Here is a 27,636-nt window from a genome sequence, read left to right as displayed (position 1 = left end):
CTCTAGAGGCACTGGAATGGCAGCACAAGAAAGGCATGGAGGTCATGCTGAGACCAGTGCAGAAATAGAAACAGCAAGGATGACAAAGGCTGAATTATAAGAAAAGGAGAGAGAAGCAGCAAGTCCAGGACACTTTGTTGAGGATGGATGCATTACACACAACGGTGAGGGAAGGACAAGGAGACAGCACAGGCTGGTAAGTCCAGGGACATCCAAAGCAAAAGCCAATTTAGAAGAAAACAGGATAAACTGAATTTTTAGTGTGCAGTTTCAGGGATCAATTTAGGCATAGACTTCAGCAGGCAGGTGGAAAGTTGAAACTGAAAAGAGGGTTTGAGAAGCCAGGATTGTATTTAAACACTTTCTAATCACCGCCCCCCACCCCCGCCCAAAAAAAAAGATGCGCTGACACACGTGGAAAGGAATGGGGGAAATAAAGCCCAGAAAACTGGGTGTCTGGCCAGAGGCAGAGATAACACTTGGAAGTTTCATTTCAGATCCAACAAGAACTTGGTTTCAAAGTCATCAACACGCAGAACAAAGGCTCTCACTGGAATGTGATGGTCCCTGAAAGCTTTAAGCCTGAGGCAGAATTTAACTGGGTGATAGCTGGTAAACGTCTATGAATTTTATTCCAGATCTATCAAGTACTCAGCACACAATGAGTTCCCACCAGGAGCAATGAAACAGAACAAGTTACTGTGCGGTGGGGAAGGAAGAGCAGCCAACTTGGTGTGTGTGTCATCCTCCACCAGGCAAACTCATAGGGATCTTGCATGTCTTTAAAACTTCAAGCTTGCCCAAAGAATAGGCAGAATTAAGAAGGAACTGGAAGATGAAGAGTTTAAGTACTGGGAGAAGTACAGACGTACTTCTTTCACCTTGAAAAGTTTCATAAAGACAAATCCCTTTGGAAAAACATTCTCAAGGATAAAGATTGCATTCTCTTCCTTCAGACTTATTTCTAGTAAAGAATGTAACCATTTGGGCTTCCCAAGTGGCACAGTAGTAAAGAATCCGCCTGCAATGCAAGATGTGGGTTGGATCCCTGGGTAGGGAAGATCCTGTGGAGTAGGAAATGGCAACTCCAAATCAGTCCAGTATTCTTGCCTGGAAAATTACATGGAGCCTGGTAGACTACAGTGCATGGGGCCACAAAGAGCCGGATATGACTGAGTGACTGAGCACACACACACGGAACCATCTAAAGGTCCAGTGGCTAAGATTCAGCTCTCACTGCAGGGGGCCCAGGTTCGATCCCTAGTCAGGGAATTAGATCCCACACAATACAACTAAGATCTAGTCCAGTCAAATAGATAAATAAATACTGGGGGGAAAAAAAGTAACCATTGAAAACGTCTGTGATTTATTTTGTTACAACACATCAGTTTTATTCTTTCTTAAAACTTAACAGTCATTAACTAGAACTCAAGCAGTATGAAAATATTTGCATAAATCTTTTTTCAAGGCATAAAATCAGTATAACTTTTTCTAAATTGAGTACTGATGACAAAGTACTGCACTCCCCTTTAGGTAACTGAAAAACCTAGGACACAGAATTTAAGTTATTCATTGAGGCAAACCAGCAAGACAAAAGCCCATTTGCGATTTGCTATTCATAAACTTTCTCTCTTTGGAAGTTCAAAGAGTTGCTCTTCACTTTAACTATAAAGGGAAAACTACTGTCAATTCTTGGACATATTTCTCTTTTGGTAGTTTTTCTTAGGAATGCAGAGATTAAGGTTAATTGAAATTTAGAGGGGAATATAAAACTATAATTGCTACAAAGGAGTGGAAAGAAAAACATTGATAGTAAAGATGCAAGGAGATTTTTTTTAATGTAAAAAATCTCTCCTCTCCACGCTAACATTAATAAAATCTTAAATCTGTTATTTTAGATTTAGAAAATAACTCAGCCTTCCTAAACCGTAAGTCTAACATACCACACCCCTGCTCTCCCCAATCCCCTCCGCCAAATAAAAAGTAGACAACTATCAACAAAAGTAAAAGCGTCAGGTCTCCTGGAGTGGGTGGGAAGGAGGAGGAGGCGGTCATTACACACTCCATGTGGAAGAAGACAAAGCCAGATCCACATTCCAGGGAAATCTGGCTGGTCTGAGTTTTTCCTTAAATACAGATTGGCCTGTCACTAAGCCAGGCTCTAATCTTCCCAGGCTGCCGATGCTAGGGAAGCCAGGAATCCCTTCTAATTAATCAAACCCTCCCAACAAAAATTTTCCCACCCACAATAAAGTGGGCTGTGGGGAGGGGAAACAGCAGAGCAAGCTTTGTAGCCAAAGAATTCTAGACTTTGGTGTAATACCTAGCTAATCCAAGAAAACAGATGCAGGAAGCAGAGGAAATGATCTACAAACAGAGACAGACAATGAAGTAGGAACCTTTCACAGTACTGCTCTGCTGGAACCAAAGATGAAAACTTTAAATAAGATTGTAATTATAACTGCATGGGAATTAGACCTGATGACACCACATAGTTTTTTTAAACACCTGGAGGGAATGGATCCATAAACTTTTCAGAGGCAGATACCATGAATTCTGATTTGACACTTTCAATGGCAATTTATTATTTAAATTTATTTTCTTAATAAACTCTGAATACGTTATATGTCCATGTCTATTTTTTGCTTCCACTTGCAAAGGAAATGGCGTTGCCCTGACTTCCTAACTTACCCAGCCCTTGCAGCCAGTTTAACCCAAGGTATCTTCACTGAAAGCCTACTCTGACAAGATACAAGAAAGCAGGAGTACAGAAGGAAGCACTGATTCAGATCCGCGTGGTCCAACTCAGCTGCTACTACTATCCATGTGTGAATACTGAGCTTCTAAAACCTGGCTGGCAGGAACTGAGACGTGCTTTGAGAGATACATTTATACACTTAAAACAGCTTACGTAATACATAAAGGTTTCAGACTCTGCACCAATAAGGCTCTTGTTGCAATTATTCAATTCTGCCATTATAGTATAAAATCAGCAAGGGTGCTTTTATGGGAGTGTCCGTGTTTCAGTAAAACTTTATTTACAAAAACAGGCAGCTCTTCTGTGTCAGATGTAATCTGCTGACCCCTGGTTCTCTAAAGAACTCACAATTATGGAAGTTCTAAATCAATGGGGAGGCTGCAGGGCTAGAATTAGGATCACTGACGAGCCCCAGGAAGACATGCGTCTGCTGACACTACTACCGCTCTCAGCTCAGAAGGCCTTCGCTGTAGCCCGGACGTCTTCCTGCCCTGAGACCCTGAAAGCTGGGCTTCCAAGGACTTTTTCATCTCATACACTGCTGCCATTTCCTGGAATTCTAGCCTAGGTAGCAGTCATAAGAAAGCTCAAGGCCAGGGTCACAGCAGTTTAAAAAAAAAAGTCCTCTTCCTCAAAGCAAAGTCAGAAGACCTTTCTTCATTTGAATAAGAATAATCTGTCTGCATGGATAATTAATACTATTTGGAGTAAGAATAAACACCTGAGGTGCAAGCGGCAAACTGGTGGTTCATCTGGTTTTCTGTTACTTTGGAAATAATGTTCTATCCAGGTATTTTTCAACCTAAGGGTCAAAAGTAAATGCATCAATATGAAAATCTGCATAGGTTAATTCTTTTTAACTTACATTTATTCATTTGATTTTTTATCATAGCAATTTATATACACAGATTAAAATGAAATATAAAAAACAGGCCTCTTCTGCCCCATCCTGCCTCCACCCCCACCCCAACTCTCACTCACTAGGAGCAAACACACTGAAAACTTCTAGACATTTCACCTGGTATTTACTAAACAGTTCTCGATATTTTGTTTATACTATAACCTTTTACTATTTCAAATGTAAACACTATCTGTGGAAAATGAAAATACAATGCTTACAACTCACCCTCTCACACATCCCCTTTGCCAGCCTTCCAAAATTTGGAGACCACACATAGGAAATGTTCAAAGCTGAGGAGTGCAGTATACCATGCTTACTTTTCCATCTTGCATAGTCTTTCGCTTGCTTAGAATGAAGGCTTACGTCACTTTCTGTTTAGTTTCCCGTATTTCTAGCACTAAACCATTCCCACACTCTCTGACAGGCCTACAAAAACTCCTCTCGATACATTTAAATACATGTGGTAATTTATTCATTTCATTTTTTGTTGGGGATATTGTCCATGGAACCATCTGTCCTGTTCCAAACATTACTTTCCAAGCATAAGACACAGCTGATCATCATAGGATTTGCTGAGACCCCACCTGTTAGACTCCCAATTTCCTAAATCCCGTATTTTACCCTTTCTCTGTTCACATGTGCATTTGGGAAAAATCACATCCTTCCTGAAACAGAGTGCATTAGAACAACTTTTTTTCAGTCTTTGCAAGTCTGAAGAAACTTCTATTCCAGCTGACCATGTGATCTAAAGCTGGGCTGAGGGAAGAATTCAGGGTTGGGATCCGTCATCTTTAGAATATCAAAGCCCCTGCTCCCCTGTCCAGCTCTAGCTGCTGAGGCGGCTGCTCTGAATCCGATCTTTGGCATGTGACCTATTTTTCTTTCAGGATCTCCTCTGAGTTCCCAGTGTTAGGAAATCTTGGCAAAATATGCCTAAGTACTACTTGTTTTCATTGCCTTTTTTAGGTATCCACTCACAGAAATTTTCAAATAGTAACTTTGTGCTATCATTTCTAGTAATTTTATTATTTCTTCATAATTTTCTTCTCCATCATTTTTGTCTTCCTTTCCAGAATGCCAATTTTTCATTCTAAGTCTGTACCTCATTCTAATTTTTAATGTTTTTGTGCTATCCTCCCCATCCTTTTTTTTTTTTTTTCCACATGGCATGTGGGATCTTAGTTTCCTGACCAAGAATCGAACCATGCTCCATGCAGTGGAAACTCAGAGTTTTAATCACTCAGTTCAGTTCAGTTCAGTCGCTCAGTCGTGTCCGACCCGTTGCGACCCCATGAATCGCAGCATGCCAGGCCTCCCTGTCCATCACCATCTCCCAGAGTTCACTCAGACTCACGTCCATCGAGTCCGTGATGTCATCCAGCCATCTCATCCTCGGTCATCCCCTTCTTCTCCTGCCCCCAATCCCTCCCAGCATCAGAGTCTTTTCCAATGAGTCAACTCTTCACATGAGGTGGCCAAAGTACTGGAGTTTCAGCTTCAGCATCATTCCTTCCAAAGAACACCCAGGGCTGATCTCCTTCAGAATGGACTGGTTGGATCTCCTTGCACTCCAAGGGACTCTCAAGAGTCTTTTCCAACACCACAGTTCAAAAGCATCAATTCTTCGGTGATCAGCCTTCTTCACAATCCAACTCTCACATCCATACATGACCAATGGAAAAACCATAGCCTTGACTAGACGGACCTTAGTCGGCAAGTAATGTCTCTGCTTTTGAATATGCTATCTAGGTTGGTCATAACTTTTCTTCCAAGGAGTAAGTGTCTTTTAATTTCATGGCTGCAGTCACCATCTGCAGTGATTTTGGAGCCCAGAAAAATAAAGTCTGACACTGTTTCCACTGATTCCCCATCTATTTCCCATGAAGTGATGGGACCGGATGCCATGAACTTCGTTTTCTGAATGTTGAGCTTTAAGCCAACTTTTTCACTCTCCTCTTTCACTTTCATCAAGAGGCTTTTCATCTGCATACCTGAGGTTATTGATATTTCTCCCGGCAATCTTGATTCCAGCTTGTGCTTCTTCCAGCCCAGCATTTCTCATGATGTACTCTGCATAGAAGTTAAATAAGCAGGGTGACAATATACAGCCTTGACGTACTCCTTTTCCTATTTGGAAACAGTCTGTTGTTCCATGTCCAGGTCTAACTGTTGCTTTCTAACCTGCATACCGATTTCTCAAGAGGCAGGTCAGGTGGTCTGGTATTCCCATCTCTTTCAGAATTGTCCACAGTTTATTGTGATCCAAACAGTCAAAGGCTTTGGCATAGTCAATAAAGCAGAAATAGATGTTTTTCTGGAACTCTCTCTTGCTTTTTTGACAATCCAGCAGATGTTGGGCATCTGATCTCTGGTTCCTCTGCCTTTTCTAAAACCAGCTTGAACATCACGGAGTTCACAGTTCACGTATTGCTGAAGCCTGGCTTGGAGAATTTTGAGCATTACTTTACTAGCATTTGAGATGAGTGCAATTGTGCGGTAGTTTGAGCATTCTTTGGCATTGCCTTTCTTTGGAATTGAAATGAAAACTGATCTTTTCCAGTCCTGTGGCCACTGCTGAGTTTTCCAAATTTGCTGGCATATTGAGTGCAGCACTTTCACAGCATCATCTTTCAGGATTTGAAAGAGCTCAACTGGAATTCCATCACCTCCACTAGCTTTGTTTGTAGTGATGCTTTCTAAGGCCCACTTGACTTCACATTCCAAGATGTCTTGCTCTAGATGAGTGATCACACCATCATGATTATCTGGGTCATGAAGATCTTTTTTGTACAGTCCTTCCGTGTATTCTTGCCACCTCTTCTTAATATCTTCTGCTTGTTAGGTCCATACCATTTCTGTCCTTTATCGAGCTCATCTTTGCATGAAATGTTCCCTTGGTATCTCTAATTTTCTTAAAGAGATCTCTAGTATTTTCCATTCTGTTGTTTTCGTCTATTTCTTTGCATTGATCACTGAAGAAGGCTTTCTTATCTCTTCTTGCTATTCTTTGGAACTCTGCATTCAGATGCTTATATCTTTCCTTTTCTCCTTTGCTTTTCACCTCTCTTCTTTGCACAGCTATTTGCAAGGCCTTCCCAGACAGCCATTTTGCTTTTTTGCATTTCTTTTCCATGGGGATGGTCCTGATCCCTGTCTCCTGTACAATGTCACGAACCTCCATCCATAGTTCATCAGGCACTCTATCTATCAGATCTAGGCCCTTAAATCTATTTCTCACTTCCACTGTATAATCATAAGGGATTTGATTGAGGTCATACCTGAATGGTCTAGCGGTTTTCCCTACTTTCTTCAATTTGAGTCTGAATTTGGTAATAAGGTGTTCATGACCTGAGCCACAGTCAGCTCCTGGTCTTGTTTTTGTTGACTGTATAGAGCTTCCCCATCTTTGGCTGCAAAGAATATAATCAATCTGATTTCAGTGTTGACCATCTGGTGATGTCCATGTGCAGAGTCTTCTCTTGTGTTGTTGGAAGAGGGTGTTTGCTATGACCAGTGCATTTTCTTGGCAAAACTCTATTAGTCTTTGCCCTGCTTCATTGCGCATTCCAAGGCCAAATTTGCCTGTTACTCCAGGTATTTCTTTCTTTTTTTTTTTTTTTATTTATTTTTTATTTTTTTAGTTTTTTATTTTTTAAATTTTAAAATCTTTAATTCTTACATGCATTCCCAAACATGAACCCCCCTCCCACCTCCCTCCCCATAACATCTTTCTGGGTCATCCCCATGCACCAGCCCCAAGCATGCTGCATCCTGCGTCAGACATAGACTGGCGATTCGATTCTTAACATGATAGTATACATGTTAGAATGCCATTCTCCCAAATCATCCCACCCTCTCCCTCTCCCTCTGAGTCCAAAAGTCTGTTATACACATCTGTGTCTCTTTCCCTGTCTTGCATACAGGGTCGTCATTGCCTTCTTCCTAAATTCCATATATATGTGTTAGTATACTGTATTGGTGTTTTTCTTTCTGGCTTACTTCACTCTGTATAATCGGCTCCAGTTTCATCCATCTCATCAGAACTCATTCAAATGAATTCTTTTTAATGGCTGAGTAATACTCCATTGTGTGTATGTACCACAGCTTTCTTATCCATTCATCTGCTGATGGACATCTAGGTTGTTTCCATGTCCTGGCTATTATAAACAGTGCTGCGATGAACATTGGGGTGCATGTGTCTCTTTCAATTCTGGTTTCCTCGGTGTGTATGCCCAGCAGAGGGATTGCTGGGTCATAAGGTAGTTCTATTTGCAATTTTTTAAGGAATCTCCACACTGTTCTCCATAGTGGCTATACTAGTTTGCATTCCCACCAACAGTGTAGGAGGGTTCCCTTTTCTCCACACCCTCTCCAGCATTTATTGCTTGCAGATTTTTGGATCGCAGCCATTCTGACTGGTGTGAAGTGGTACCTCATTGTGGTTTTGATTTGCATTTCTCTAATAATGAGTGATGTTGAGCATCTTTTCATGTGTTTGTTAGCCATCCGTATGTCTTCTTTGGAGAAATGTCTATTTAGTTCTTTGGCCCATTTTTTGATTGGGTCGTTTATTTTTCTGGAGTTGAGCTGCATAAGCTGCTTGTATATTTTTGAGATTAGTTGTTTGTCAGTTGCTTCATTTGCTATTATTTTCTCCCATTCAGAAGGCTGTCTTTTCACCTTGCTTATAGTTTCCTTTGTTGTGCAGAAGCTTTTAATTTTAATTAGATGCCATTTGTTTATTTTTGCTTTTATTTCCAGAATTCTGGGAGGTGGATCATAGAGGATCCTGCTGTGATTTATGTCTGAGAGTGTTTTGCCTATGTTCTCCTCTAGGAGTTTTATAGTTTCTGATCTTACATTTAGATCTTTAATCCATTTTGAGTTTATTTTTGTGTGCGGTGTTAGAAAGTGATCTAGTTTCATTCTTTTACAAGTGGTTGACCAGTTTTCCCAGCACCACTTGTTAAAGAGATTGTCTTTACTCCATTGTATATTCTTGCCTCCTTTGTCAAAGATAAGGTGTCCATATGTGTGTGGATTTATCTCTGGGCTTTCTATTTTGTTCCATTGATCTATATGTCTGTCTTTGTGCCAGTACCATACTGTCTTGATGACTGTGGCTTTGTAGTAGAGCCTGAAGTCAGGCAAGTTGATTCCTCCAGTTCCATTCTTCTTTCTCAAGATTGCTTTGGCTATTCGAGGTTTTTTGTATTTCCATACAAATCTTGAAATTATTTGTTCTAGTTCTGTGAAAAATGTGGCTGGTAGCTTGATAGGGATTGCATTGAATTTGTAAATTGCTTTGGGTAGTATACTCATTTTCACTATATTGATTCTTCCAATCCATGAACATGGTATATTTCTCCATCTATTAGTGTCCTCTTTGATTTCTTTCATCAGTGTTTTATAGTTTTCTATATATAGGTCTTTAGTTTCTTTAGGTAGATATATTCCTAAGTATTTTATTCTTTTCGTTGCAATGGTGAATGGAATTGTTTCCTTAATTTCTTTTTCTACTTTCTCATTATTCGTGTATAGGAATGCAAGGGATTTCTGTGTGTTGATTTTATATCCTGCAACTTTACTATATTCACTGATTAGCTCTAGTAATTTTCTGGTGGAGTCTTTAGGGTTTTCCATGTAGAGGATCATGTCATCTGCAAACAGTGAGAGTTTTACTTCACTTCCTACTTTTGTATTCCAGTCCCCTATAATGAGAAGGACATCTTTTTGTGGTGTTAGTTCTAAAAGGTCTTGTAGGTCTTCATAAAACCGTTTAACTTCAGTTTCTTCTGGACCACCAAAAAAGTCCGCATGGTATATTCCTAATTTTTATCTATTATCTTTCTGTTCTACTATTTGGGCAGATATTTATCTACTATCCTGTATGCTATTAAATTTTTATTTCTATTATATTTTTAATTTACAGGAGCTCTTACATTTTCTGGCGAATTTCCCTTATTCATAACATGCTTATTGTTAGAACTTGTTAGGTAGTTATAACAGTCTCTTTTTTTGCTAGGAAGATACTAATATCAAAGTTTTTCAAAGTCTTTTCTTACTCACTAGAATCACCCTTCCCCTCCAAGTTGGTTGATTTGCTTTTTTCCCCTCTTTATCAGTTTTGTTTCTCAGTTCAGTTAAGTTTAGTCACTCAATCATCTTTGCGACCCCATAGCCACAGCACACCAGGCCTCCCTGTCCATCACCAACTCCTGGAGTTTACCCAAACTCATGTCCATTGAGTCGGTGATGCCATCCAACCATCTCATCCTCTCTTGCCACCTTCTCCTCCTGCCCTCAATCTTTCCCAGCATCAGGGTCTTTTCAATGAGTCAGCTCTTCATATCAGGAGGCCAAAGTATTGGAGTTTCAGCTTCAACATCAGTCCCTCCAATGAATATCCAGGGCTGATCTCCTTCAGAATGGACTGGTTGGAGCTCCTTGCAGTCCAAGGGACTCTCAAGAGCCTTCTCCAACACCACAGTTCAAAAGCATCAATACTTCAGCACTCAGCTTTCTTTATAGTCCAACTTTCACATCCGTACATGACTACTGGAAAAACCATAGCCTTGACTAGACGGACCTTTGTTGGCAAAGTCATGTCCCTGCTTTTGAATATGCTATCTAGGTTGGTCATAACTTGCCTTCCAAGGAGTGTCTTTTAGTTTCATGGCTGCAATCACCATCTGCATTCATTTTGGAGCCCAGAAAAATAGTCAGCCACTGTTTCAACTGTTTCCCCATCTATTTGCCATGAAGTGATGGGACCGGATGCCATGATCTTAGTTTTCTGAATGTTGAACTGTAAGAAAACTTTTGCACTCTCCTCTTTCACATCAAGAGGCTCTTTAGTTCTTCTTCACTTTCTGCCATAAGGGTGGTGTCACCTGCATATCTGAGGTTATTGATATTTCTCCCGGAAATCTTGATTCCAGCTTGTGCTTCATCCAGTCCTGCATTTCTCATGATGTACCCTGCATAGAAGTTAAATAAACAGGGTGACAATATACGGCCTTGACATACTCCTTTCTCTATTTGGAACCAGTCTGTTGTTCCATGTCCAGTTTTAACTGTTGCTTCCTGAGCTGCATATAGGTTTCTTGAGAGACAGGTCAGGTGGTCTGGTATTCCCATCTCTTTCAGAATTTTCCACAGCTTATTGTGATCCACACAATCAAAGGCTTTGGCATAGTCAATAAAGCAGAAATAGATGTTTTTCTGGAACTCTCTTGCTTTTTTGACAATCCAGCAGATGTTGGCAACTTGTTCTCTGGTTCTTCTGCCTTTTCTAAAGCAGCTTGAACATCTGGAAGTTCATGGTTCACGTATTGCTGAAGCCTGGCTTGGAGAATTTTGAGCATTACTTTACTAGCATGTGAGATGACTGCAATTGTGCGGTAGTTTGAGCATTCTTTGGGATTGCCTTTTCTTTGGGATTGGAATGAAAACTGACCTTTTCCCATCCTGTGGCCACTGCTGAGTTTTCCAAATTTGCTGACATAGCGAGTGCAGCACTTTCACAGCATCATCTTTTAGGATTTGAAAGTGCTCAACTGGAATTCCATCACCTCCACTAGCTTTGTTCGTGGTGATACTTCCTAAGGCCCACCTGACTTCACATTCTAGGATGTCTGGCTCTAGGTGAGTGTGAGTGATCACACCTTCGTGATTATCTGGGTCGTGAAGATCTTTTTTGTTCAGTTCTTCTGTATATTCTTGCCACCTCTTCTTAATATCTTCTGCTTCTGTTAGGTCCATACCATTTCTGTCCTTTATTGAGCCCATCTTTGAATGAAATGTTCCCTTGGTATTTGTAATTTTCTTGACAAGATCTCTAGTGTTTCCCGTTCTATTGTTTTTGTCTATTTCTTTGCACTGATCGCTGAGGACGGCTTTCTTATCTCTCCTTGCTATTCTTTGGAACTCTGTTTATCAAGTCATCCTTACATCTATGGTGGTATCTTTTGTCCATTCGTAATTAAGAACAGACAAGGAAATGCTGATTAAAAACTTTCCTTACATGGTTGGCACTCAATGACTACTTCAGGAATCCATTGGGGTCCCTTCTATTTGGTTGGAGAATGCCAAATGCAGGCCCTACTATCAGACAAGTAGACTTTCGGGTAACTATGACTGGAAATAAAAAAGAGATATTTCATATTGATTAAAGATTCTATTCAACAGAAAAAGCAATGATAAAGTTGTATATATCTATTAACACAGCCTCAAGATAATGTTGTTGTTTAGTTGCTAAGTTGTGTCTCACTCTTTGTGGCCCCCTGGACTGCAACCCACCAGGCTCCTCTGTCCATGGGATTCTCCAGGCAAGAATACTGGAGTGGGTTGCCATTCCCTTCTCCAGGGGATATTCCTCACCCAGGGATCAAACCCTCATCTCCTACACTGGCAGGTGGATTCTTTACCACTGAGTCACTAGGGAAGCCCTCAAGATATACAAAGCAAATATCAACAAAAGGACAAACATACAAATCTAAAATCATAATTGGAAATTTTAACACAGCACTCTCAACTGATTAAACAAGTAGACAAAATATAGTAAACATAGCAAATTTATCCAACACATTTAACAAACTTGACATGAGTCAGATACATAGTTTAATGTACATAACAACCATCAGATTATTCAAGTGTTTATAAAATATTAACCAAAATAGAGGAATTATACAAAACACCTATAACAAAATGATTTTTGAAAAATTTCCAAATACTTAGAAGGTAAACACATGAATAACCCAGTAATCAAAAATGAAACAATATGAAAATTAGAAAATATTTTTATATGAATCAAAGCAAAATTACTACTTGAACTACATCTTTATGAAAGCAAAAGGATACAAATAAGTACATGCTTGACAAACAGATGGAAGCAGGTGCTTAACAAATGGAAGTGTCAAACAGATTTAAGGGGTTAGACCTGACAGACTGAGTCCCTGAAAACTATGGACAGAGCTTCATGACATTGTACAGGAGGCAGGGATGAAGACCACCCCAAGAAAAAGAAATGAAAAAAGGCAAAACAGTTTTCTGAGGAGGCCTTACAAATAGCTGAGAAAAGAAAAGAAGCGAAAGGCAAAGGAGAAAAGGAAAGATATACCCATTTGAATGCAGAGTTCCAAAGAACAGCAAGGAGAGAAAGAAAGTCTTCCTCAGTGATCAATACAAAGAAATAGAGGAAAACAATAGAATGGAAGAGACTAGAGATCTCTTCAAGAAAATTACAAATACCAAGGGAACATTTCATGCAAAGATGAGCACAATAAAGAACAGAAATGGTATGGAACTAACAGAAGCAGGAGATATTAAGAAGAGGTGGCAAGAACACACAGAACTGTACAAAAAAGATCTTCATGACCCAGATCACAAAGGTGTGATCAATCAGCTAGAGCCAGACATCCTGAAGTGCGAAGTCAAGCGGGCGTTAGGAACCATCACTACGAACAAAGCTAGTGGAGGTGATGGAATTCCAGTTGAGCTATTTCAAATCCTAATGATGCTGTGAAAGTACTGCACTCAATATGCCAGCAAATCTGTAAAACTCAGCAGTGGCCACAGGACTGGAAAAGGTCAGTTTTCATTCCAATCCCAAAGAAAGGCAGTACCAAAGAATGTTCTAAATACCACAGTACTGTACTCATCTCACAGGCTAGTAACCTAATGCTCAAAATTCTCCAAGCCAGGCTTCAATAGTACATGAACCATGAACTTCCAGATGTGCAAGCTGGATTTAGAAAAAACAGAGGAACCAGAGATCAGAAGGCCAACATCTGCTGGATCGTCGAAAAACCAAGAGACTTCCAGAAAAACATCTATTTCTGCTTTATTGGCTATGCCAAAGCCTCTGACTGTGTGGATCACAATGAACTGTGGAAAATTCTGAAAGAGATGGGAATACCAAACCACGTGACCTGCCCTCTGAGAAATCTGTATGCAGGTCAAGGCGCAACAGTTAATAAACTGGACAGGAACAACAGACTGGTTCCAAATCGGGAAAAGAGTTATGTCAAGGCTGTATATTGTCACCCTGCTTATTCAACTTATATGCAGAGTACATAATGCCAAATGCTGGGCTGGATCAAGCACAAGCTGGAATCCAGATTGCTGGGAGAAATATCAATAACCTCGATAGGCAGATGACACCACCCTTATAGCAGAAGGCAAAGTTTAAGAGCTAAAGAGCCTCTTGATGAAAGTGAAAGAGGAGAGTGCAAAAGTTGGCTTAAAATTCAACATTCAAAAAACAAAGATCATGGCATCTGATCTCATCACTTCATGGCAAATAGATGGGAAAAGAATGGAAACAGTGACAGACTTTATTTGGGGAAGCTCTTAAATCACTACAGATGGTGACTGTAGCTGTGAAATTAAAGGACGCTTGCTCCTTGGAAGAAAAGCTATGACCAACCTACACAGCATATTAAAAAGCAGAGACACTACTTTGCTGACAAAGGTCCATCTAGTTAAAGCTATGGTTTTTCCAGTAGTCATGTATGGATGTGAGAGTTGGACTATAAAGAAAGGTGAGCACCAAAGAATTGATGCTTTTGAACTGTGGTGTTGAGGAAGACTCTTGAGAGTCCTTTGGACTGCAAGGAGATCTAACCAGTCCACCCTCAAGGAAATCAGTTCTGAATATTCATTGGAAAGACGGATGCTGAAGCTGAAACGGCAATATTTTGGCCACCTGATGCAAAGAACTGACTCATTGGAAAAGACCCTGATGCTGGGAAAGATTGAAGGTGGGAGGAGAAGGGGACAACAGAGGATGAGATGGTTCGATGGCATCACTGACTCGATGGACACGAGTTTAAGCAAGCTCTGGGAGTTGGTGATAGACAGGGAAGCCTGGCATGCTGCAGTCCATGGGTCGCAAAGAGTTGGACAAGACTGAACCACTGAAATGAAGTAGATGCTTAGGAATTTATAGTTTTAAGTGTATATATCAGAAAAAAAAATGTTCAAAATCAATGGTTTAAACTTCCAACTTAAGAAGCTAGAAAAAGGACAAATTTACTTAATGAATATAGAAGGAAGAAAATAATAATCAATAAAACAGAAAACAAGTACCCTACAGGAAAAAAAAAAATCAAAGCCAAAGGTTGGTTCTCCGAAAAGAATAATAAAATTAATAAATCCCTAACAGTATTAGTTGATATCCTTCCTTTGGAAAGGCAACTAAAAACCACAATGAATTATAACCACACAAGCTATTGTAGCTACCATGAGAAAAGACAAATGCTGGTGAGAATGTTGAGAAAAGGGAGCCCTGGCGGGAATGGGTGGTGGGAATGTGAATTGGTGACACAACTACAGAAAATAGAGGTTCCTCAAAAATTTTAAAATACAACTACCACATGATCCAGCAATCCCACTCCTGGGATTATATCTGAAGGATATGAAATATGGAATTGCTATCTTTTTTTTTTAATCACTGCTACTTTTAACTTTTTATTTTGTGTTGGGGTATCGCCTATTAACAGTGTTGGTGAAATCACTGTCTTGAAGAGATATTCGCCCTCCTGTGTTCACTGCAGCATTATTCACAACAGGGGAGACATGGAAGCAGCCTACATGTCCATTCACGGAGGAACGAAAGAAGAAAATGTATATGCATACAGTGGAATATCATTCGGCCACAGCAAAGAAGAAAATTCTGCCATTTGCAACAACAGAGACTCTGAGGACATTATGCCAAGTGCAGTAACTTAGAGAAAGAGAAATACTATATGATTTCACTTATATGTGGCATCTTTAAACTTTGAATTCACAGAAACAGAGTCGAGCGGTGGTTGCAAGGGATTGAGGGGGTGGGGTAAATGAGGTGATACTGGGTTAAGGGTATAAACTTTCAGTTATAAGATAAGCTTGCCTGGGAAATCCCATGCAGAGAAGCCTGGCAGCCTACAGTGCATGGGGTCGCAATAGACTAGGACATGACTTAGTGACTCAAAAACAACAAAGTTCCAGGATCTAATACACAACCTGGTGACTATAGTTAACAACACTGTACCGTATACTTGAGAGTAAAGCTCTAATGTTGTCACCATAATAAGAAAACAGTAATTAAGTGAAGGTATGTTTGCTAACTAAACATTATGGTAAATAAACATTTTGCAATTTATATGTTTCTCAAACCAACACACCTTAAACTTACACAGGGTTTTATGTCAATAATGCAATCAAGCTGGAAAAAACAAAACAAAACAAAAAACAATCATGCCTTTGAAAGGTTCAAGCCTGGTTGTCAGAGTATCTGAAAGCCAGGATAGCTGAGAGCTGGCATCCTAATGCCCAAAGAGGGTAGGAAAAGGAGAGAGAGGAGTTGGGAATAAACTGATTCCAGTTAAGTCAGGAGTCGTGGAGAAAACTTTCAGCTCTTCATAACAGCCTAAGACATAATACAAAGCTTGAAACAGAAATATAGAAATAAATACTCAATTTGGAGATATCTCATATAAGATACTCTGGTTCATGTGGATAAGTGTGTCCACAATTTCTTGGAATAAAAGCTATTTAAGAGAGCTTTTCCTTCTTTCTCTTGAGAAACTGTGGCCTTCATGAAAATGCAAAAACCTCTCTGCTCCCAGACCAAAGGAGGCAGCTTAGAAGCCTGCCCCGACCCCAGAGTTCTGAGAAAGGGGATGGGGAAGGAGAAGAGCGAGAACAAGGGTGGAAAAGACTGGAAGCACGAAGCTTGTGCCTCACTTGGTTGTGGGCTACAAAGTCAGACTGCCCACAGCGGGTGGAATCCCAAGCCCTGAAATGGACATAAACCTGGTCCAAAACCACCAAAGTGCCAATGGCTCCAGCAGAAGTAAACTTGAAACCGCTCCACAGCTCTGCAGGACCGGGCTTGTAGGTCTTCCTACCATGTATTTCAAACATTAAGGAACAGTGGAAATACGTCTATGTCTCTATGTTTTTGTTTTTGTTTTTTTTAAGATTCTGAAAATATTTTGTTGTTGCTGTTGTTCAGTCTCTAAGTTGTGACTCTCTGCGACCCCATGGACTGCAGCCCGCCAGGCTCCTCTGTCCATGGGATTTCCCAGGCAAGAATACTGGAGTGGGTAGCCATTTCCTTCTGCAGAGGATCCTCCCCACCCAGATCAAGCAGGCCAGTTCTTTACCACTAGCGCCACCTGGTGCAGCTGTGGGGTTGAGCAATCTGGTAGCAGAATTTGTCACAGCAGTGTGTATGCTTTGGAAATCAATAGACCAACTCTGACATAATCAGGTGCCTGGGGCCCAAGCTTTGCACCTGATGAAGACTGTCTGCCCAAATGGATCACAATCAGTTTGGGCAAAGCTTTGCAAGAGGCCCCGTCCTTTTCTGAGTAGAAAGCCTGCAAGGGCTCAGTCTTGGATGAGTTAATACCACCCTCCAGCACATAAGAAACAATTATACAGGACTATCCAACAAGTTTTACGAGTTCCAGAAGAATTGCTGTCTTTCAGAGGTTCAGTCATGTCTGATTCTTTGCAAGGACTGCAGCACACCAGGATTCCCTGTCCTTCACCATCTCCAGGAGTGTGCGCAAATTCATGTGCATTGAGTTGATGATGCCATCCAGCCATCTCATCCTCTGTCGTCCCCTTCTCCTGCCTTCAATCTTTCCCAGCATCAGGGTCTTTTCTAATGAGTCAGCTCTTCGCATCAGTTGGCCAAAGTATTGGAGCTTCAGCTTCAGCATCAGTCCTTCCAATAAATATTCACAGTTGATTTCCTTTAGGATTGACTTGTTTGATCTCCTTGTTGTCCAAGGGACTCTCAAGAGTCTTCTCCAACACCACAGTTCAAAACGATCAATTCTTTGGCACTCAGCCTTCTTTATGGTCCAGCTCTCACATCCATACATGACTACTGGAAAAACCATAGCTTTGACTAGACGGTCCTTTATCGGAAAAGAAATGTCTCTGCTTTTTAATACACTGTCTAGGTATGTCATAGCTTTTCTTCCAAGGAGCAAATGTCTTTTAATTTCAAGGCTGCAGTCACCATTCACGGTGATTTTGTATAAATAAAGTCTGTCACTATTTGCATTGTTTCCCCCATCTATTTGCCATGAAGTGATGGGACCAGATGCCATGATCTTGGTTTTTTTAGAATGAAACAGAGAGAACAGAGACGAGCAGTACTTGAAGAGAAAAAAGCCAAAATTTCCCAAAACTGATGAAAGACTTGACTTTTCCAAAGGAAGATGTACATTGCATCCTGAGCCAGATAAATAAAAATAAGTCTATATCTCAAGATTTCACAGGGAAACTGTAGATTATCAAAGACAAAGATAAAACCTTAAAAGTAACCAAAGAGAACCAAGATAGCTTGGTAAGCAAGGTAACAGAGAAAGGAATCACAAGTAGATTTCTGAGCTGACTGGACTCCATAGATGTACCCTCAGAGGCTCCCCTCCTTGTGAGCACAAGCTGCTTTTCACATCAAGAGCTGCCTCTTCCCTGGAGTTGACCTCTGAGTGCTCTGACCAACTGAATGTGGAGGAAATGCATCTGAGACTTCTGAGCCCAGGTCTTCAAGGGTTGGACGAATTACACACTTCCTTCTTCCAGCAACTCTTGCCCTCAGAGCCCATCCCTCAAAACTCAGCCACCAAGCTAGGAGAAGCCCAAGCAGTACTGAGCAGCCACCTGAATGGGAACTGAAGGGCCGCACTAACAGCCCCGGGTGAGACTGCAGCACAGTCAGCCATTAGAACCGTCAGCTTCGACGCGCCAGCTGCCCTGAGGCCCCCGATGACTGCAGCCCCAGTCAACCACAAACGGGAAAACCAACCCGTTTTTTTTCTGGCGACCTCCAGAATCCTGAGAATAAAACGGCTTGTGTTTCAAGTCACTATATTTTAATGTGTTTTTTTACTATCTATTGATAATTGAAACATTTCTCAGTTGCAGTAAGAGATTTCAGAAGACAAGGGAAGATACCTTAAAGTGCTAAGGAGAAATGATGTGTAACCTGAAATTCTAAACAAACTTTACTCTCTAGAGGAAAACCAAATACATTTCTAGACAGACAAATAGTGAAAGTTCACCTTATAATCTCTCACAGAAAGAAACACTACATGCAGAATATACAAATACTAGAAATAATTCTAAGTGATGGAATTTATAAATAGGTTGTAAATCTAATGAACACTGACTTCATAAAGGTAAGACACGACTACAATATTATATAGTATCTGATCTGGTTAACAACCACTTGAATTCGTGTGATTTGATGTTTTCAATTTCTGCTTAACGAAACACTAGCAAAGAGAACATGCCCTAAAGAGCACGCATACGTGAAAGCATCCTTCATGCAGTGGTCCCTCTCGGGAGACTGAATCTATAGTTGCTGGGAGGCAGGACCCCTGGCTGCACAACCTGCAGGGTCAATCATAGTCACTATTTATCAATTCTTCTCCTCTCTTTCCCCTCTCAGGTGACCCTTCCCTCACAGGCAAAGGTCAGACCCAGTCATCAACAGATAAAGAAGAGATGCTTATGAGGGAAAAACAAAGGCAGGCCATGAGGCTGGAGAACTAGCTCCGGCTGTTCACTCGGGTGCAGCACGGGCTGCCTGCCTCTTTTCTTTTGCCTGCTCTGTCATAATCAAAAATCATGTCATGGACATGCAATGTGAACCATAGTTTTTAACCTTAAGGACCAAGTTAGCCCCAAAGGCATTTATAAAAGACTTTAATCAAGAAACTGCCACGACCATATGAACTATTCATTTTCTCAGTTTCAATTTTCAATCACCAACTTCAAGTTTTCAGCAGTCTCTCAAATTTAAAAAGCAGAAGGAAAGTTCAGGGCTTCTATCTTCAATTAATACAGGGCTTGGTTATTTTAGAAAGTGATTAATCATTCTAAAGAAAGCTATTAAGCAACACTTACTTTAACAGCAAATTTCTTTGATGCCATGGTTTACTGATTCCAGAATAATTACAGACCTGTAATAAAAGAAAAAAGAAAGCTATAAGTAGGTATATTAAAATTTCTATTTGGATATTATATCAGAGAAAGGTTGGCTAAAGAATCAAATATCAATATGTATTTTTACAAGATGAATGCTCACTTATAACTGGTCTTAACAAAAATATTATATTGAATTAGCAGTTTAAAATCTGCTGACAAAGAAAGGCAGAGGCCCAGATGTATTGTACCAAATGTTTAAAGAATTAATATCAGTCCTTCAAAGACCCTTTAAAAGAAGAATAAGAAAAATTCTCAAATTATTCTAAGAGGCCAGTTACATCCTGATACCAATACCAAGGGGCTTCCCAGGTGGCTCAGTGGTAAAGAATCCATCTGCCAATGTAGGAGATGTGGGTTCAATCCCTGGGTCAGCAAGATTCCCTGGAGGAAGGCATGGCAACCCACTCCAGTATTCTTGCCTGGAGAATCCCATGGACAGAGGAGCCTGGAGGGCTACAGTCCATGGGGTTGTAGAGTGTCAGACACGACTGAAGCGACTTGGCATGCACACACGCACCAATACCAAAAAGAAGTATCAGAAGAAAGGAAAACTACACACCAGTATTCAACAAAATACTACAAACCAAAGCCAGCAACATATAAACACTCTCAGACATAAATCACAGCAGGATCCTCTATGATCCACCTCCCAGAATTCTGGAAATAAAAGCAAAAATAAACAAATGGCATCTAATTAAAATTAAAAGCTTCTGCACAACAAAGGAAACTATAAGCAAGGTGAAAAGACAGCCTTCTGAGTGGGAGAAAATAATAGCAAATGAAGCAACTGACAAACAACTAATCTCAAAAATATACAAGCAACTTATACAGCTCAATTCCAGAAAAATAAATGACCCAATCAAAAAATGGGCCAAAGAACTAAATAGACATTTCTCCAAAGAAGACATACGGATGGCTAACAAACACATGAAAAGATGCTCAACATCACTCATTATTAGAGAAATGCAAATCAAAACCACAATGAGGTACCACTTCACACCAGTCAGAATGGCTGCGATCCAAAAATCTGCAAGCAATAAATGCTGGAGAGGGTGTGGAGAAAAGGGAACCCTCCTACACTGTTGGTGGGAATGCAAACTAGTACAGCCACTATGGAGAACAGTGTGGAGATTCCTTAAAAAATTGCAAATAGAACTGCCTTATGACCCAGCAATCCCACTTCTGGGCATACACACTGAGAAAACCAGAATTGAAAGAGACACATGTACCCCAATGTTCATTGCAGCACTGTTTATAATAGCCAGGACATGGAAACAACCTAGATGTCCATCAGCAGATGAATGGATAAGAAAGCTGTGGTACATATACACAATGGAGTATTACTCAGCCGTTAAAAAGAATTCATTTGAATGAGTTCTGATGAGATGGATGAAACTGGAGCCGATTATACAGAGTGAAGTAAGCCAGAAAGAAAAACACCAATACAGTATACTAACACATATATATGAAATTTAGGAAGATGGCAATGACGACCCTGTATGCAAGACAGGGAAAGAGACACAGATGTGTATAACGGACTTTTGGACTCAGAGGGAGAGGGAGAGGGTGGGATGATTTGGGAGAATGACATTCTAACATGTATACTATCATGTAAGAATTGAATCGCCAGTCTATGTCTGATGCAGGATGCAGCATGCTTGGGGCTGGTGCATGGGGATGACCCAGAGAGATGTTATGGGGAGGGAGGTGGGAGGGGGGTACATGTTTGGCAACGCATGTAAGAATTAAAGATTTTAAAATTTAAAAAATAAAAAACTAACTAAATAAATAAATAAATAAATAAATAATAAATAAAATAAATAAAATAAAATAAAATAAATTCCAAAAAAAAAGGAAAAAAAAGGGTTAAATATCATGACCACAATACATTTATCTCAGGAATATAAGATTGGTCTAACATCTGAAAACTAACCTGTATAATATGCTATCATCGTCATGGTGTGCAGTCGTGTGCGACTCTTTGCAACCCTATGGACTATATCCCACCAGGCTCTTCTGTCCATGGAATTTTCCAGGCAAGAATACCAGAGTGAGTTGCCATTTCCTACTCCAGAGGATCTCCCCAACGCAGGGATGGAACCCTTATCTTGCATTGCAGGTGGATTCTTTACCACTGCGCCACCCAGGAACCCCAAATGGTTACATTCTTTACTATATATAAATCTGAAGGAAGAGCAAGCAACCTTTACTATATTAATAGAATAAAAGAAAAAGCATACCATTATCTCAAATTTAGAAATAAATAACAAAACCCAACAGTTTTTAGTCAAAAAAATCCAACACACTAGGAATATAGAAAGAAGTGTTATCAACCTGTAAAGAACATCTATAAAAAACTCACACCTAGGGAACTCCCTGAAGGCCCAGTAGTTAGAACACTCTGCTTTCACTGCCGAGGGCTGGGATTCAATCACTGGTCAAGGAGCTCCAATCCTGCAAGCCATGCAGTGCATCCAAAAGAAAAAAAAGAAAATCCATCACTAAAAACCCACGGTTAAAGCCCTACTAAACCATGAACAACTGAATGCTTTCCCCTTTCGGAGGAGAAGCAGTGATGTCTGCTCCTGCTACTTCCACACCGCACTGCATCAGAGGTGCTAGCCAGGGCGACTGGAGAAGGCAGTGGCACCCCACTCCAGTGCTCCTGCCTGCACTCCACGGGGTCGCTAAGAGTCAGACACGACCGAGTGACTTCACGTTCACTTTTCACTTTCATGCATTGGAGAAGGAAATGGCAACCCACTCCAGTGTTTTCATGCATTGGAGAAGGAAATGGCTACCCACTCCAGTGTTCTTGCCTGGAGAATCCCAGGGATCGAGAAGCCTGGTGGGCTGCCGTCTATGGGGTCGCACAGAGTCGGACACGACTGACGTGACTTAGCAGCAGCAGCAGCAGCCAGGGCAATTAGGCAGGAAAAAGAAATAAAAGTCATCCAGACTGGGAAGGAAGAGATAAAACTATCTCTGATCACAAATAACATGTTCTTATATGTAGAAAATCCTAAAGATTTTTTTTTTAATTACTAGATTACAAAGCATATGAACTAAGGTTATAAGATGTAAATATATTAAACAATTAACTACATTTCTATATTCTGGCAATGAATAATCCTGAAAGGAAATTAAGAAAAGAAGTATGTTTAAAATAATGTCAGACAGCATACTTACAAAAAGTTTAACAAAAAAAAACAATAAAATTTATACAACAAAACCCATAAAATATTATTGAAAGAAATTTAAAACTTACATAAATGGACAGATATCCTATATTCATAGATTGGAACATTTAATAATTTTGTTAACATGGCCATACACCCCAAAAATCAATCTATAACATAATTTCCATCAAAATCTCAGCTGATCTTTATAGAAAATGATTATCTCATCGTAAAATTCATAAAAAATATAAGACCTCTGCAGTAGGCAAAATAATCTTTAAAAAGAACAAAACTGAAGAATTTATACTTTCCCATTTGAAAACTTACTACAAAGTAATTGAAATAGTGTGGTACTGTACTGGCATAAAACTCACATAAATCAATGGACTAAAACTGAAAGTTCAAAAACAGATCCTTACATTTATCTTGAGTTGATTTTTACCATGACAATTTAATGGGGAAACAGTCCTTACTACAAATGGTTCTGCCACAACTGAGTATCCACATGCAAAAGAATAAGGTTGGACCCCTATGTTCTACTATATAAAGAATGGACTCTAAAGGGATAAAAGGGCTAAATGGAAGAGTTAAAACTATAAACTCTTAGAAGAAAGCATAGGCATAAGTTTTTATGACCTTACATATGTGCATTCTCAGTCGCGTCCAACTCTTTGTGACTCTATGGACTACAGCCTGCCAGGCCCCTCTGTCCATGGAATTTCATAGGAAAGAATACTGGAGTGAGCTGCCATTTCCTCCTCCATGGGGCTTTCCCAACCCAGGATTAAACCGCTGTCTCCTGCACCTCCTGCATTGCCAGGCAGGCTCTTTACCACTGCATCACTGGTCTTGCATAAGGCAGTAATTTTTTTAGATACACACCAAAGGCACAAGTCATGAAAGAAAAAAAAAAAAGTTAAATCAGAGTTCATGAAAATTTAAAACTTGAGTGCTTTAAAGGACCCTATCCAGAACTTGAGAAGACAACTCACAGAGTGGGAGAGAATATTTGCAAGCCACATCTCCAGTAAGGGACTCACGTCCAGAAAACACGAAGAACACTTAGAACAACACAAAAAAGATGAATAACCTGATTTTTAAACGGACCAAATATCTGAACAGACATTTCTCCAAAGAAGATATACAAATGGCCTTATAAGCGCAAATAATAAGCTCAAAATTACTAGTTGTTGAGGAAATACAAATCAAAACCATAATGATACACCACTTTTCACCCACTAAGATGGCTAAAATACAAAAAACAGACCAGTGCTGACAAAGATATGGATTGACTGGAACTCTCATACATAGTTGGTGAGAAATATAAGATGTTAGAGCCACTTTGGAAAATCATTTGGCAGTTCTTCAAAAAGGTAAACATGGAGTTGTCACATGATTCAGCACTTCCACTCCTATATATGTGCATAGGAAATAAAAACATATGTCCACACAAACACTTATATAGGAATGTTCATAGCAGCATTATTCATAATAACCAAGAAAGTGGAAAGAACCCAAATGCCCATCAAATGATGAATGGGTAAACATAACGGAATAATTGAGATCTTTCTTGTTTTTTAAGGTAAGCTTATATCGCTATATGCTTAACAAAATATGATATATACATACAATGGAATATTATTTGGCTATAAAAAGGAATCAAATTCTTATACCTTTTACAGCCAGGCAACTGCTCTTTTCACCCCCGCAGAAGCCTAGAGAATTATTTTCTGGAGAAAGTAAGACAGAGGATCTCTGGTCTGAAAAATACCAGGTGCAGCATATAGTGGGGAGTATCCTACTGAAAAAAGAGAAATTCATGGGCAGTTTACATGCCCCTTGTGATAGTTAACTATCAACCAGTTTGGGCTAAGGGATGCCCAGATAACTGACAGACGTTGTCTGTGAGGGTGCTTCTGGAAGAGATCAGCATGTGAATTTATGAACTGAGTAAAGCAGATGACCCTCCCCCATGTGGGTGGGCATCATTCAATCCACTGAAGGTCAAAACAGAATGAAAAGGTAGAGGAAAAAATGAATTCAAGATCTAATTTGGGACATGCATCTTCTGCCCTTGGACATTAGCACTCCTGGTTCTTGAGCCTTTGGACTTGGACTGAATCATACCACTGGTTTTTCTGGGTCTCCCGCTTATAAACAGTGTATTTAGGACTTCTCAGCCTCCAAAATTCCATGAGGCAACTCCTTTAATAAACACATGTATATATACATACATGTGTGTGTGCATTTATATCTTCTATTCATTCTGGAGAAGCTTGATTAACACACCCCCCTATCCTGCCTTAGTCTCCAAGCAGAAGACCGAAGCCTCTCTCTCAGGAAACTGGATCTAAAAGTACTGACATCAGGGGTTCCCCAAGCAAACAGCCAAGACAGATGGCTCTAAAGTGAAGGCCGCACCCACAAACCCACATCTGTGTGCAGAACTAACTTCCATCTCCTAGGGTCCCACACCCAAATACACACACATAAACAACGACAATCGTCTACCATGTAAAGAAAAACTCTATTATGAAAGAAAGTAAAACAGAAAAAAAACTACTTAGCTGAAACACAGACTATGCAAGGAGAAAGACACTTTCACTGATATCAGCAGGATAGAAGATATTACATCAATAAATATTTTTTAAAGGAACTTCTGAGAAGGATGAGTATCATATACTAATGCATATAAATGGAATCTAGAAAAACGGCACTGAATAATTAATTTACAGGGCAGCAATGAAGAAACAGACACAGAGAACAGACTTATGGACATGGGGAAAGGGAAGGAGAGGGCGAGATGTATGGAAACAGTAACATGGAAACTTACATTACAATATGTAAAATAGATAGCCAACAGGAATTTGCTGTATGGCTTAAGAAACTCAAGCAGGGGCCCTGTATCAACCTAGAGGGGTGGGATGGGGAGGGAGATGGGAGGAAGGTTCAAAAGGGAGGGGATATGTGTATACCTATGTCTGATTCATGTTGAGGTTTGACAGAGAACAACAAAATTCCGTAAAGCAATTATCCTTCAATAAAAAAATAAATTAAAAACATAAATAAATAAATAAAAAGGAGCTTCTGGAAAGCAACTAAAACTATGATAAATAAAATTTAAAAACTTAATAGAAGGTCCAAAGGATCAAGTTGACTAAGTGATTCAGGAACTTCAGAAATAATAAAGATGAAAAATAAGAGAGGATAAATGAAAAAATAAAAGGATTAGTATAGAAGTACCAACCTGTAAAAATTAGGATTGAAACAGACACATATCAGCGCATATATCATAGGAAAATTTCAGACATTGTTGAAAAAAGGATTTTAAAGTATGTGTACAAGAGGGTACACTTGCCTCTTGAGAAACCTATATGCAGGTCAGGAAGCAACAGTTAGAACTGGACATGGAACAACAGACTGGTTCCACACAGGAAAAGGAGTATGTCAAGGCTGTATATTGTCACCCTGCTTATTTAACTTACATGCAGAATACATCATGAGAAACGCTGGACTGGAAGAAATACAAGCTGGAATCAAGATTGCCGGGAGAAATATCAATAACCTCAGATATGCAGATGACACCACCCTTATGGCAGAAAGTGAAGAGGAACTAAAAAGCCTCTTCATGAAAGTGAAAGAGGAAAGTGAAAAAGTTGGCTTAAAGCTCAACATTCAGAAAATGAAGATCATGGCATCTGGTCCCATCACTTCATGGCAAATACATGGTGAACAGTGGAAACAGTGTCAGACTTTATTTTTCTGGGCTCCACAATCACTGCAGATGGTGATTGCAGCCATGAAATTAAAAGACGCTTACTCCTTGGAAGGAAAGTCATGACCAACCTAGATAGCATATTAAAAACCAGAGACATTACTTTGCTGACTGAGGTCTGTCTAGTCAAGGCTATGGTTTTTCCAGTGGTCATGTATGGATGTGAGAGTTGGACTATAAAGAAAGGTGAGTGCCGAAGAATTGATGCTTTTGAACTGTGGTGTTGGAGAAGACTTGAGAGTCCCCTGGACTGCAAGGAGATCCAACCAGTCCATCCTAAAGGAGATCAGTCCTGAGTGTTCTTTGGAAGGACTGATGCTGAAGCTGAAACTGCAGTACTTTGGCCACCTCATGCGAAGAGTTCACTCATTGGAAGAGACTCTGATGCTGGGAGGGATTGGGGCAGGAGGAAAAGGGGGTGACAGAGGATGAGATGGCTGGATGGCATCACCGACTTGATGGACGTGAGTCTGAGTGAACTCCGGGAGTTGGTGATGGACAGGGAAGCTTGGTGCGCTGCGATTCATGGGGTCGCAAAAAGTCAGACACGACTGAGCAACTGAACTGAACTGAACTGAACTGTACAGGAGGGTGAGTTGAGGGAGTGGGTGAGTTGGGAGGAGGGGGATGGGAAGAGAATATTTGGCTCCAAATTACCCAAAGCAACTCTGGAAGCTAAGGTAATGGAAAACTATCCCCCAAAATCTGAAGAAAATTGTATTCAAACTCCAACTACATTTAAACACAAGGGGGTGTGGCTGAAAACATTTTTAGATGTGCAAGGTCTTAAAAAATGTATATTCTGTGCATCCTTTCTCAGTAAGCTACTGAAGATGTGTTTCACCAAAATGAGGAAATTGACCCCAAAAAAGGGAAGACACAGGAAAAAGGAAGGCTGAGATAGGCAAAAGGCAGAGGAAATCCCTGGATCTGGTGAAAGCAGATTCCTGCCGGGGACCCACGGGCTAGACAAGCAGAGAGCCACAGTGCAGGAGAGGCCTCTTCAGGAAGCGTCTGGGCACATGCA

The 27,636-nt window shown here is 40.2% G+C and overlaps 1 protein-coding gene across 7 annotated transcripts in view; it reads right to left on the bottom strand.

Annotated features, from left to right (window-relative positions):
- The window catches only part of SLX4IP (SLX4 interacting protein), a 210,919-nt gene that overhangs the window by 165,514 nt on the left and 17,769 nt on the right, over positions 1-27,636 (bottom strand). For 4 of the 7 annotated variants that reach the window (XM_069547082.1, XM_069547084.1, XM_069547086.1 and 1 more), the window contains exon 2: positions 19,575-19,630. In XM_069547082.1, the coding sequence (XP_069403183.1) occupies positions 19,575-19,601 (27 nt within the window). In that variant the 5' untranslated portion in view covers positions 19,602-19,630. Of the gene's footprint in view, positions 1-19,574; positions 19,631-22,017; positions 22,110-27,636 lie in introns of all 7 variants that reach the window. The other 3 variants (XM_069547081.1, XM_069547083.1, XM_069547085.1) reach the window with 1 other exon arrangement.

Source organism: Ovis canadensis, chromosome 13 (genome assembly GCF_042477335.2).
Source record: "Ovis canadensis isolate MfBH-ARS-UI-01 breed Bighorn chromosome 13, ARS-UI_OviCan_v2, whole genome shotgun sequence".
In the NCBI taxonomy this organism is placed as follows: Eukaryota; Metazoa; Chordata; class Mammalia; order Artiodactyla; family Bovidae; genus Ovis; species Ovis canadensis.
The sequence above is the reverse complement of the archived record's forward strand: the minus strand, read 5'-3'. Positions and strand labels throughout refer to the sequence as shown.